The sequence below is a fragment of the Ictidomys tridecemlineatus genome, chromosome 4 (genome assembly GCF_052094955.1).
Source record: "Ictidomys tridecemlineatus isolate mIctTri1 chromosome 4, mIctTri1.hap1, whole genome shotgun sequence".
NCBI lineage: Eukaryota > Metazoa > Chordata > Mammalia > Rodentia > Sciuridae > Ictidomys > Ictidomys tridecemlineatus.
In genome coordinates this window covers 65,245,938-65,259,538 of record NC_135480.1, presented here as the reverse complement: position 1 = coordinate 65,259,538, position 13,601 = coordinate 65,245,938, and the positions used below count along the sequence as shown (strand labels likewise).

General features: G+C 38.3%; 1 protein-coding gene across 7 annotated transcripts in view; it reads left to right on the top strand.

Annotated features, from left to right (window-relative positions):
* Positions 1-11,830, top strand: part of Pak1 (p21 (RAC1) activated kinase 1) — a 141,213-nt gene extending 129,383 nt beyond the window's left edge. For all 7 annotated transcript variants that reach the window (XM_078046726.1, XM_078046724.1, XM_078046728.1 and 4 more), the window contains 4 exons: positions 838-937; positions 2,157-2,353; positions 5,831-5,968; positions 10,492-11,830. In XM_078046726.1, the coding sequence (XP_077902852.1) occupies positions 838-937; positions 2,157-2,353; positions 5,831-5,968; positions 10,492-10,578 (522 nt within the window). In that variant the 3' untranslated portion in view covers positions 10,579-11,830. The remainder of the gene's footprint in view (positions 1-837; positions 938-2,156; positions 2,354-5,830; positions 5,969-10,491) is intronic.
* Positions 11,831-13,601: the final 1,771 nt, after the last annotated feature.

Here is a 13,601-nt window from a genome sequence, read left to right as displayed (position 1 = left end):
TGTTGTTTCCCTGTTCTGGAAATTTCATATAAATGGAATTCTATAATATGTGCTCTTTTATGACAAATTTCTTTCACTCAGCATGTTGAGAAGATTCAGCCATGTTGTATCATGTATCAGTACTTCATCCCCAGCCCCAGGAACCAACTGCCAAATAATATTCCATTTTATATATCCATGCATAGATATTTACATTATTTTCTCTCTTTCATTCTTCTTCTTTTTTGCTGTTGGGGAAAATGCTGCTATGAATATTCATATACCAGTTTTTGTTTAGACATATGTTCTCATTCTCTTGGGTATTTATAAGTAGAATTGTTGGTCATATGGCAACTGTATATACTTAACATTTTGAGGAACTGCCAAAATGTTTTCTAAATTGGCTGTACCATTTTATATTTCCACCAACAATGTATGAAGGTTCCAATTTCACAAGATCATCCTTTTGCTCCTTAATTTTTTGGTACTAAGGATAGAATCTAGGGGACTTTACCACTAAGCTAAGTTTCTGAGGTTGTCCTTAGATTTGCAATCCTCCTGCCTCAGCTTTCCAAGTCACTGGGATTTTTATGGGCACCACTGCACCCAGCCTTGAAGCCTTGCTTAAGGAAATATCATAAGGTGAAAGACAGCATGGAATGTAAAAAGTATGCTTAGCTGGGAGATAGAAGAGTTGGTTCTAGATTTGGCTGTGCCTCTGATTTGGGGCAAGTCCTTTTATTCATGGGCACTTATTTCCTATATCTTAAAATGAGGAGGATGGATTAGTTGCTTTTTCTCTCAAGTTTTCTGTATTATATATTCTTCTTTTTCTCTTTCTTTACACTACTTAAATAGTGTCTGCAGGCTCTGGAGTTTTTACATTCAAATCAAGTCATTCACAGAGACATCAAGAGTGACAATATTCTGTTGGGAATGGACGGCTCTGTCAAGCTAAGTAAGTAGGACACTGAGGAATAATACTTCTCTCCCTCTGTGGCCCTGTCTCCTGTAGGATGGTATCATATAATAAAGAGAGTTTATTATTTCATGGGAACTATGGCTTTTTTATTATTCAGTATTATCATAGAACATCTTTTCATTATTTTTCCATCCTTTTATATCTTTAGAAAGGAAAAACAAATTGCTGAGTATCTACTCTGCTGGGTCCTGTGTCGGCACCAAGGGAGCATTTTCCAACCTTCAAGAATTCTCAGATTACTACAAGAGACTTGTAATGAATAATTAGAAAAAAGTTTTGTATAATTTCATCATTCATTTATTTATTCAGCAAACTTTTTCTGAATGTCTATTATCTGCCAGCCCCTCTGTGGGTACAAGATGAATAAGAATACAATCTTTTTTTTTTTTTGTACCGGAGATTGAACTTGGGGGCACTGGACCACATCCTCAGCCTTATTTTGTATTTTATTTTGAAATAGGTTCCCACTGAGTTGCTTAGTTCCTCACCATTGCTGAGGCTGGCTTTGAACTTTCAGTCCTCCTGCCTCAGCCTCCCAGGCTGCTGGCATTACAGGCACACCACTGTACCCAGCAAGAATACTTAGTTTTTACTATCAAAGGCCTCCTGATCTAAATGATTTTATAATTTCAATATAATGTGAAAAGAACACCAGGCAGAACAGTTTGTTCAAATATGTAAAGAGAGTTGTCTAGACAAAGAGGTTGTGTCACAGGTAGATGAGAAGTTTATGGAAGGACTGTCAGCAGCCTCTGGCCTAATAAGGAACTGATGTTTTAAAAACCAAGCCATAACTAGTTGTAGGTGATTGGGGCTCCTTTCAGGAACGTACATTCAGAGAGTAAGGCAAGATTCTGGAGTATGGGAATGGTTTTCAAGAATAAAACAGAATTGGGCTAAGCAATTAGGGCCAAAATGGGCTACTTTGATTTTAATGTCTTGTCCTTCTGGGTTGAGGAAAATGTAGGAAACTGAGATGATGTTCCTGATATTCTTTCTGCTTCTCTTCAGGGGTGATCAGGAAATAGTCTAGGAATTGAGCATGGAGGTGGCAGTAAAGTAATTCTGATTTGGTGAGATAAGGGGTTGCAGAGCTGGGTGGCAGAATGAACCTGACACCTATGGGTAGGCACACTGTCAGCCCTTATTGAAGGAGTACCTAAATGCCTGACTTTCTTTAATTTTCCTTTTCTAGCTGATTTTGGATTCTGTGCACAGATAACCCCAGAGCAAAGCAAACGAAGCACTATGGTGGGAACTCCATATTGGATGGCACCAGAGGTTGTGACACGGAAAGCCTATGGGCCCAAGGTTGACATCTGGTCCCTGGGCATTATGGCCATTGAAATGATTGAAGGGGAACCTCCATACCTCAATGAAAACCCTCTGAGAGTAAGTGTTACCAACCCATTTTCAAGGTATTTGTGCTATTGTCTCTAGTGCCTGGAAATGGGACTCAGGCTCTTCTCTCTCTATTACTTTAAACTTGAACATATCTTTTTTGAATAAAAGTAGGCCCTGTTGAACTTAAAATACAAATGCTGGGGCTGGGTATGTACCTCAGTGGTAGAGCACTTGCCTACCATATGCAGGGCCCTAAGTTGATCCCCAGTACTGCAAATAAAAAAATAAAAATAACTATATACATTTATATGCTGAAGAAAAGAATACTAAAAGCAATTCATTAATTTGTTCAATAATTGAGTTTGTGTCACATGCAAGAAATTGTTGTAATGATAGAAAGACAAATTAATGCATAGTAATTGATGATAAGTATGTGAAAAAAAGCAGAGTGAGAGGTAAGAAAGCAATGAGGAAGGAGGCAGAGTATGCTGTTGTATTTAGAGTAGAGAGAGAAATTCTCTCTTGTAGGTTATTTTAGCAGAAACCTAAAGGAAGTAAAGGGGTAAGTCATGAGATTAATCTTAGGCTAGGACTTGATTTGAAAGTGTGCTTGTGGTATTCTGAGGATAACCAGTGAGTGAGAAGGATGTAAAGTGGTAGCCAAAGTCAGGGAACTAGTAGAGGAACCAGCAGGTACCACCTTGTAGACCCTTATGAGAACTTGACTTTTATTCTACAGAGTTCAGAAATCATTGTAAAGTTTTAGCACTTTTATAGAAAATAGACTGTGAAAGACTATTGTAGTAGATCAGACAAGAGTAGTGGCTTAGACATACTCAGGAAATGTCTTGAAGGAATAACTGACAAGATGGATTCTATATTAGAGAAAGTGGAATTCATAATGGCTCTGAAGTGTTAGGCCTGTATTGCTGAAAAATTCAGTTGCCATATGTTGAGATGGGGAAGAACACAGTAGTAAAGAGTGGCTTTTTTTTTTGTGGTAGCGCACACCTGTAATCTCAGCGACTTGAGAGGCTGAGGCAGGAGGATCACAGGTTCGAGTTCACCCTTAGCAACTTAGTGAGGCTCTGTTTCAAAAAATAAAAAGGGTTAGGGATATAGCTCAGTGACAAAATGTCCTTAAGTTCCCATTACAGAAAGAGAGAGAGAGAGAGAGATGGCATCGAATATCTTGATTAAAAATGTTCATTCAGTGGCTGGGGTTGTGGCTCAGTGGTAGAGCGTGCGCCTTGCACGTGTGAGGCATTGGGTTTGATCCTCAGCACCACATAAAAATAAATAAAGGTATACGTCCATCTACAACTAAAAAAAAAAATTAAAAAAATATTCATTCAATGAAATCATGGCTTTGCTGATAAATGGATGGAACTGGAGAAGATGGATTCTTATGCTAAGTGAAATAAGTCAATCCCAAAGAACCAAAGGCCGAATGTTTTCTTTGATAGGCAGATGCTAATTCACAATGGCGAGGTCAAAGAATAGAGGTATTTTGGACTAGACAGAGGGAAGTGAAGGGAGGGGAAGGGGGATGGGGGTAGGAATAATATCAGACGTTATTACTCTATGTGCATATATGATTACATGACCTGTGTAACTCTACATCATGTACAACCAGACAAATGAGAAGTTATACTCCAATTATGTATGATGTGTCAAAATTCATTCATGTATAACTAATTAGAACAAAATAAAAAACATTAAAAAGTGTTCATTCAAGTGGAAAGGGTGAGTATAGTTGGGTGTAAGAGTAGAGTTCAAGAGTGAGAAGTCAGGATTAATAATAAATATAAATTTATTTAAATTGCTATTTAAGGTCAAAAGTAGTTGAGATCATTCACTTAGGGGGTGGTATAGTTAAAGAAGACAGAGGTTTGAGTACTGAGTTCTGAGTTATTCTAGTGTTTCAGAAAGCAGCAAAGAAGACCAAGGGGTGGCCTTCCTAGTACGAGAAAACTGAGAGAAATGTATATGGGAGGCAAGTGAGTGTTTACTCTGTTAAACGGTGAATGATAGGTTGAGTATGGTGAGATTGAGAAATGAACATTGGATTTGCAATAGAGGTTATTGATGACCTTGACAATTCATTATCAATACAGTGATGGGGATAAAAGCCTAATTAGAGTACATCCCTGAGAGTAGCAGAGGAAATTAAGATGGCATTTATAAAGCTTATTTTTTCTCTTAAAGGAGTATTGCCATGAAGGGTAATAGAGAAATGAAACAATATCTTGAAGTGGAGCCAGGTAGGGATGGGTTCAAAGATGATGTTTGTATTTTAATGGCAATCATCTCTTGGAGAGGAGAAAATGAGTGAGAAGTGACAATGCAAAAGTGATATCCTTAATTAGATGAGAGGGATTGCATCAAAAGACATTAGATTAGATCATGGACAATCTATCCATCCTAATAGAAAAGGAAGCAGCAACAAAGATGCAAAGTAGGTTGGTAATTTTGGTGGTCAAATGTGAAAGTTATTCTGGTTGCTTTTATTTTCACATTTAACCCATACTCCTGTCCAGTGCAGGAATTCCCTATACATTGCTGCTGATAGGTCTATATCTACCATTAACTACATACTCATGTCACCCTTGAATAGCTCTGATTCTTGGAAAGTGTTTTAGTGTTATCAAACCAAAACTAATATCTACAGATTGTGCCTTTTGGTCCCAGCTTTGATCTCTGACTCCACATATAATAAATCCTTTTCTATTTTAGAAAATGGTCTTACAGATTTGAAAATGTCCATCAGTGGGATGTAACGTTTTAAAATAAGACCAGGGTCAAATCAGAGGACATGCATTCATGAACATTGTGATCCTACACACATAGCCTTATTTCTGGACCTTATATGTGAAATGGGGATTATCTGTCTTGTCATCTTACCCAGAGTTATTGTGATTGTTAAATGAAGCAGTGCTATTTAAGTACTTTGTAAGTTAATGTGTTGAGTGCTTTTAAGGTTTCCTACTACTGTTTTTCTCTCCCTTTCCCAAGAGATGCTTCATGTTAGGTGGTTGGGGAGGCAGCAGTGAAACAGTTTAATGTTTGACCAGACATTCCTTTTTATTGTTCTTTCCCCTAAGAAGAGATTTGCTCTTGGATAACTGAGGTGAAGGAATCAAGAATAATTTCTGCCAGTTGCTGGGGCACCTTAGATCATCAGGCTGACTGAATTATGAACCCTTTACATTTGTAATCAAGAGTAGTAAAAAGCCTTTAGATATGTAAACATACTTTGTAAATTTACAAAGTTCTTTCCAAGTGTATTTATTTAATTTTGAAAAAATGGTACTATTTTTGATAGATGAGGGTGGAAATTCAGTAGCATACACATGGTCACATGGGTTTGAGTGATCCTTAAGTCATATTCTTTCCAGAACACCATAGCTGCTGCTTTGTATCCTAGATCATATAGCAGTTAACTATATTTTTAGAGGGGGTTTCTGGGGAGCCAATCGAGAACTTCATTTGGAGCTCAAAGTAATTCTTCACTTTTGTTGCTAGGCCTTGTACCTCATTGCCACTAATGGGACTCCAGAGCTTCAGAACCCAGAGAAGCTGTCATCTATTTTCCGGGACTTTTTGAACCGCTGTCTTGAGATGGATGTGGAAAAGAGAGGTTCGGCTAAAGAGCTATTGCAGGTAACTAGCCCCTCTGCAAGTAATCACCTAATTTGAGGAATTATTGACCAAACCTTTGAACTTTTTGAACTTCATTTTTATCTGTAAGGTTTTATTTATTATAGAAGTAGGTTTTTCTCCTGCTAATTCCTATGCTCACCCTAGCCTTATTCTTGGGTCTTTGCTTATGATATTCCCTTAACCTCCTCCTCAGCCTATTAAAATTGTAGACATTCTCCTAGCTCAGCTTTAGATCTACTTTATGATCGCCTATTGATCTTTGCCTGTATCTTTCTTTAGCTCTTCCTTCGTTTTGTTTGAATTTTGAATTTGTCTTGCAGAATTTGGGTCTGTGAGAGAAGCAGCTCTCTGACTTATTAAGTCTTACACAAGTTAGACTTTACTGGAATAAATTCAAAAGTATATTTTCAACTAAAGGAATGTCAGTTTAGAGGATAGTTAGTGAATACAGCCTTTGGAAATCTTCAGTTTCTTCTTTGGAAGTCCTCTCAGATGGAGGCAGGAACATTCTAGTTATTGGAGTGAGACTTTATAAGGGTGTAGGGAAACTCAGAGCTAGGTTCACTAAGCTTTTTATAAGAACTCCCACCTGCCTAATCCTGAGATTACAGTATTATTATTTTACATGGTAGCAAACTGCCTTTAGCAGGCCACATCATTTGTACTTAACATTTATTTTTCAAATACAATTTCTTACTTCTAGTGTCATTTTACTAACTTGCCTATTGGTAATTTAATAGGAAGTATCATATGATACTTTATGATAGTGATTGATCTGAAGGCGTACACTTTCAATTACTTTTGTATCATGAGGCCCAGGAGTGACTGAGCAGAGCAGGGCAGGACCTAGCACAATACCATGTGTTAAAGTTAGTTATAAAGCTGGGCTCATGCCTATAATCCTGCCACTTGAGTAGCTGAGGAAGGAGGATTACAAGTTAGAAGCCAACCTGGGTAACTTAGACCCTGTCTCAAATAAAATACAAAGGGCTGGGGGTATAGCTCTGCAGTAGAGTACTTGCCTAGCATGCTGAAGACCCTGGGTTCAATCACCAGTATAAAAACAATTTATGAGTATGTCTGTTTTTACCTCACTGTATTATAACATCTATTTTATCAATCTCTGAATTTCTTCTTGTACCTAACTCTGAATAGGTACTCAAAGTGTTTATTGAATTGATTATTTTTAGCATCTCTTTGTAATTAAGGCTACTGTTTAAAGAGCACTGGCCATTACATTACATATGAGATCTGGGTTCTGCCAAGTGTAAACCATTAGTCTCTAGGATCCTTTAGGACTACAAGACTCCTTATAGCAAATAGTACAATATAGAGTCCCTTTTGCCTTTCGTATGACTTGTGTTCTGGAAACCCTGGATATTGGGATGTACAAATACTATGCTAAGCCTGTGATTCGTGAAGATATTTTTAAGTAAGTAAAAAATTATAGTTATTGAAAGGTTAGTGCCCTCTAGAGTTTTCTTCCTGATATAACAATATAGCTAATAATAAATTCATTATTAGATCTTTACTACTAGTAGTGTTTTATATTTATTTATAGTGTTTTATATATATATAGTAACATACATATGTGTGTATGTATGTGTATATATATATACACATACATACATACATAATATGTATGTGTATATATATAGTAACATACATACATATGTCGGGGTTTTTAGCCCCCATCTTCTCCTGATGGGTGAGAGAAGTAGGGAAAGCACACCCAGACTAGGACGAGCCAAGAGAGGTAAAGGTCAACTGGTGGCCTGCACCTAGCTCCCCCTCGCTGAAGGACAATCAGACGCACCAGGGAGACAATCAAGCAGGATCTCGTTTATTGAGGAAGTACACACAACTTATTTACTGCACAGGAGCCAATCAGGGTAAAGGTCAGAGGGGTGGAGCGAGTTCACATCACCCATCCCATAGTCAGTAAGGGAAGGCACAAGCTGTCCACGAGGGAGGAAGAGTCCTGAACTTATCCTGGAGGTGGTCCTCCTTTTCCGTCACCACCCACCCACAGCACCGTGTCCTGGCTAATCGCCAGGAGCCATCCCAGCCACATGTGCGGCCCCAAGACCTGGAAGTAGGCAGCCATGCCCTACATATATATATTATACATACATATTATAATTATAGGTCCTGCTGTTCCCATTTTTTACAGGTGAAGAATGGAGGTTTAGTAACTTTTCCATGATTATATACTTGACAAGTGATAGATCGAGGATTTCAGTCTATATCTGTTTGGCTTAAGTGTACATCCCCTTGGCACTGTTCTTGCAGATTCAAAAAGTGTCAGAACTAGAAGGTCTCGCATAGGGCTTATCTAATTTACTTTATTCAGAAGAGAAAAACTGAGTTTTCCCATTGGGTTTGGACCACATTGCTCTCTTACCTCAGAGAAGAGCTGTAGAAAATGTGATCTGAGAACACTGGTTCTTTAACTTGCTAGTATAGATTGTAAGTACTCAAAAACAAAACTTTTAGACTCTTAAATCATGAAATTTTACATTTATTTCTTCTGTGAGAACACATGTATGAAGAGAAATACATAGGATGATATATTTTCATGATTTAACCAATGTCTTCTATTCCTTTCATAGTTATAATAATGTCTTCTCAGTACTTCTTTATACCTTATCTTTGTCTGTAGAATTTGAATCAATTTTCAGCAAAGAATGTTTGTATATGTCCATATACAGACTGACTAAGCAAGGGAATTAAGTTTAAGTGTGGCAATTAGATGTTATAATTGAGTTAAACATTAGGTTATCAGTTTCCTTTGCAGATAGGACAGAAATGAAATCTGGGGCTGGGGTTGTAGCTTAGTGGTAGAGTGCTCACAAAATGAAGGTATTGTGTTCATCTACAACTAAAAAAAATTTAAAAAACAAAGAAATGAAATTCTGATAGTTCCTTGAATTTCTTATAATGAAGAAACATTCTACATCTTCAAGACACAAAACGTTTTCCCTACTAAATATAAAATTTAAAAATAATTAGATAAGAGTCTCTGAGTTACATAAAAAACTGTTTTGCATTAACAGTTTTACTGAAAATGTAGATGCAGTTTTTATATGATGTTCCCCCTAAATGGTCCTATTTAAAAGCTGAGGGCATGACCCAAAACACAGCACAGTAAAAATGATTTGAGAAAAGACTAAGATGCTGAAATCCTCACTGAATTAGTTAGCCTTACTGGATTCAAGGATAGAACATTTTGAGCCAGACATGATGGACAATGCCTGTAGTCCTATCCACTTGGAAGATTGAACAGGAGGATCCCTTGAGCCCAGGAGTTCAGGGCCAGCCTAGCAACATAATGATACCTTATCTCTTTAAAACAAAGAAACAAAACCCTGCTAGGCATGGTGTTGCAAGCCTATAATCCCAGCTATTCAGGAGACTAAGGCAGGAGGGTTACAAGTTCAAGGTCAGTCTTTGAAACTTAGACCCTGTCTTAAAATTTAAATAGATAGATAGATAGATAGATAGATAGATAGATAGATAGATAGATAAATAAAATGGGGCTGGGATGTACCCTAGTCATAGAATGCTCCTGGTTTCAATCCCCAACATAGGGGGCAGGGTGGAAAGAGAAAGTATTGCTTTTAAAATGAAATATTACATTGTACCACTAGGTCATAATCAGTCAATACCTTTCCCAAAGATAATTATTATTCTCATGACTATTGTTTAGTCTTATCTAATAAGAAGCGAAATCATTTAATATGAATTATCTTGTTGGGATGGTGCTGTGTGCCTGTAACCCCAGCCACTCAGGAGGCAGAGGCAGGAGGATCACAAACTTGAGGTCAGCCTCAGCAACTTGGTGAGATCCTTACTTAGCAAGACCCCATCTCAAAATAAAAAAATAAAGAAGGCTAGGGATGTAGCACAGAGGTGAAATGCCTCTGAGTTCAATCCCTGGCACCAAAAAGGAAAAAAAAAAAAAAGATAAAACTGTTTGTATCTGACCTTTTTTACTCAACATGTCTGTGGGATCTGTGGGATTCATTTTGTGGTCAGTTCATAAATTATTTATTCATTTTATTGCTGTATGATTTTTTTGTATAGCATCATATGAATGTAGCACTCTTCATTCTTCCATTCTCTTAAACATTTTGATTCTTTCTAGTTATTGGCTTTTGTAAGTAAAACTTCTTTGAACATGCTTGAATGTGCCTTTTGATGGTTACATAAATTCATTTCTCTTAAGAATATGCCTAGGATTGGAATTGCTTGAGTATAGGGTAGATGTATGTTTACGTGTAGGTAGTTACTGCCAGTTTTCCACAGTGGTTAGCTCATAAAGATAACCTTCATTTGGGGATGATCTGAAGCTCTCCAGGCAGCACCTTGCATAAACATGGATGCCTCTATATCTTGTAATATGCTAAGGAAGAACAGTTAATAGTAATGTGGTTTTTGCTCTTTATGCCTCTATGTCTTGTAATATGCTAAGGAAGAACAGTTAATAGTAATGTGGTTTTTGCTCTTTATCTCCTTTCTAGCATCAGTTCCTGAAGATTGCCAAGCCCCTCTCCAGCCTCACTCCACTGATTGCTGCAGCAAAGGAGGCAACCAAGAACAATCACTAAATCGAGTTCACCCCAGCCTCATTGTGCCAAGCCTTCTGTGAAATAAATGCTCATTTCAGAAATTCCAACCCCTGATGCCCTCTTCTCCTTGCCTTGCTTCTCCCATTTCCTGATCTAGTGCTCTCAAGATTTTGATCCTGGGAACCATGTGTACAGCACTGAAGGGAACTAAATTAGTTGACTTCTGATGATGACCATTTCTAAATTGGATTTTCTTCTGATTTCTGGACATGAGAGTGGTTTATGATAAAGAGTTTACATGAATAAACCTTAGACCCCTATTTCTAAATAACAAAATCTCAACCACCCCCACTTCTTGCCCCCCACAATCAGTTCTTGACTATATAAATTTATGGTTTGATAACATTATTAATTTGCAACCTTAAGATTTCTTTAGTGCTTGCTTTTCTGTGACTGAATTGCTCAAACACCTCATTGAATTTGAAAACCAGAACAGCTTGGGAATGCCATGGGGTTTGATAATCTGCCAGGGTCATGAAGTGGCTCAGCTTCCTGGACCATGACTTTGGTGCAGCTGATCCTGACATGGGAGAACTACTATGTTTTTCTTTGTGTGTGCTTCTAGCAGCTGTTTGGGAGGACCTTGACTTAGTAGTGCTCCCCATGCTGTTTCTTGTGAAATGGCCTTGGCTATGTAGCAGCTTTTGATTCCCTGCATCCCCTAGGCTGCTGCCCCCAATCTGTCCTTGTTTATAACACTGAGAGGTTTCCTAGGGCACATGCTGAATGAGAGCAATGAGAAGTCAAGAGGAAAAAAATGTAGCTACTTTTAGAGCAAGGCTGGGCATGAGCACCTGTCCTGCTATATTTATGTGATGTTTCAAGAACTCAGCTTCTTTTTCTGTCTGGGATAAAGAACTGAAAGGAACTCAGATCTTCTGGTGGCCTAAATATTTGGGTCAAAGGAAAGGGTCTGCAAATCTGAGACTAAACATTAGTTTGGGATGGATTTGATGACCTAAGATGATATCCTACCAGCTATAAAGGGACCCTGTTTTTAAGATGCATGGCCAATCTCTCTGCAAACAGAAATGCTTATACTGGGTGTTGGGGATGTATGCTACCTCCTGCAATCATTGTGGTTTTGGTCCTCCCACTATGGTAGGATGCCTGGCCAGCATTGTGGCTTGTCATGTCAGCCCCACTGACTACCTTGTCATGCTCTGAGGTACTACTGCCTCAGTAGCACAAATTTATATTTCCTTCAATAAAAGGAGATGAAAATATTCTACTTGGAGTATGCCTTCCTTTCTTCTTGCTTTTCCTTTTTTCTTTTCTGATTTTGTACATGAAATAATGAATAATTATTCTTCCTGAACCATTTGAGAGTAAGGTGCAGATAGGATGCCCTTTTACCCATCTATACTTCAATGTATATTCTTTCTTCTTGGTACTTATAAATTAAGGAAAATGGGCCAAAAACATTTGTATTTTTTAAAGAATAATTATAAACACATACGTATCCACCACCCAAATTAAGAAATGGAACATCATCAGTGCCCCAGAACCATCTGCATCTTGCTATTTCTTTTCTCATTACAGTCCCCACTCCAAGGGAGAATCACTAACCTGGTTTTTTAGTGAAATCACATTCTTAACATCTTTAAACTGATAACATATCCATATGTATTAGTTCTGCCAGTGTTTGAACTTTAAACAAACATCATTTTTCCATTCAAATTTAAGAGAGATGTAGTTGTATATAGCAATGTTCATTTATTATTGCTGCTGTAAACATGTGAGGTGAACATTTTAACTTGTCTGAGGCTAATTCTCCAAGGACTGGCTCCCAAGGCTCTGAAGAACCTTGCAGAAGTTGACTGGGGCCAAATGCTTAAGGCTGACAGCCTGGCAGAGTTCTCAAGTGGCTAATCAAGCCATAGGCCATTCATAACTACAACAGTGAAGCTTGAGCCCCAGCCCTGATCACACTAGAGAAAGTACTTCTTTCTCCAAGGTGGCATAGCCAGTGTTCTGTTCATGTGGTACTATAACTGGATCCCAGCTCCTAATCATACTGAAGAGGTTAGTCCTTCCTAGGTATGCAAATTACAATCACTACAGCTCAAGGCTTGGAGTCCTCGTCCCAGAATATGACATCTGGGGCCTTCTAGATCACTGTGTCTACCCTAGAAGGCAGAGTTTCTACACACTGGCTACTATTTCTATCACCATAATTTTCCTGTCACCATAAATTTGCACCTATAGTGAACCTAATGTTTCCAGAAGTCCTGGAATATATGTTGCTCCATCAGCTGCCCTAATCTATTTAATAATTGGTACAGTAACTGGAGTACTGTGGAAATAAACCAAGGAATTAGAGAACCAAGACTTGGTGGGAAAAATCCCTCTTGAGACAGGACAGCTGGCCAGTCATCTTTAAGGATTGGGATTGTGCATCACTAACTGGTTGTAGGAAACCTGTCAAGCCAAGGACCTTAAGAGTTATGTTCCTGAGAACACAGACCAGGGGGTGAGGGAGGTTACCCAGCATTGCATTCCAGGATAGTGGTTTTTAAGTCTTGGAGTTGCCTGGGAGACTTTCACCATAAAGAAGTCTGAAGCACTAGCTCCACTAAGTTTCTGAGAATCTTCAGAATAGATTTAGGTGGGGGTTAGCATCTGGCTCTTCTGGCATAGAATTCTGTGATGGTTACTAATGACCTTGAAAAAAGGATCTTATGAGGGGTTAGTATATATTAAGGGGGAGGCTGACCAGTTCCGAATGAATTAAAAACCTTGATGTGTGGAATTTGTCTTCTGATGATCAGCCCCTTGTGTGAACAATGGTATACGACCTTACCTGAGCAGAGCCAATCAAATGGGACCCTTACCTGACTTTCTTCACCTGGATGGCACAGTGTTATTAAGATGTTGCTTGCTCCTGGTAAATAGGAACAGATTTGGAAGGCCTAAAGTGGTAGTCCATGTGAAATTAATATTTATAAAGAGCTTTAGTAGAAAGTATCATGGAGATGAAGTTCCACAATCTTCTCCCTGCA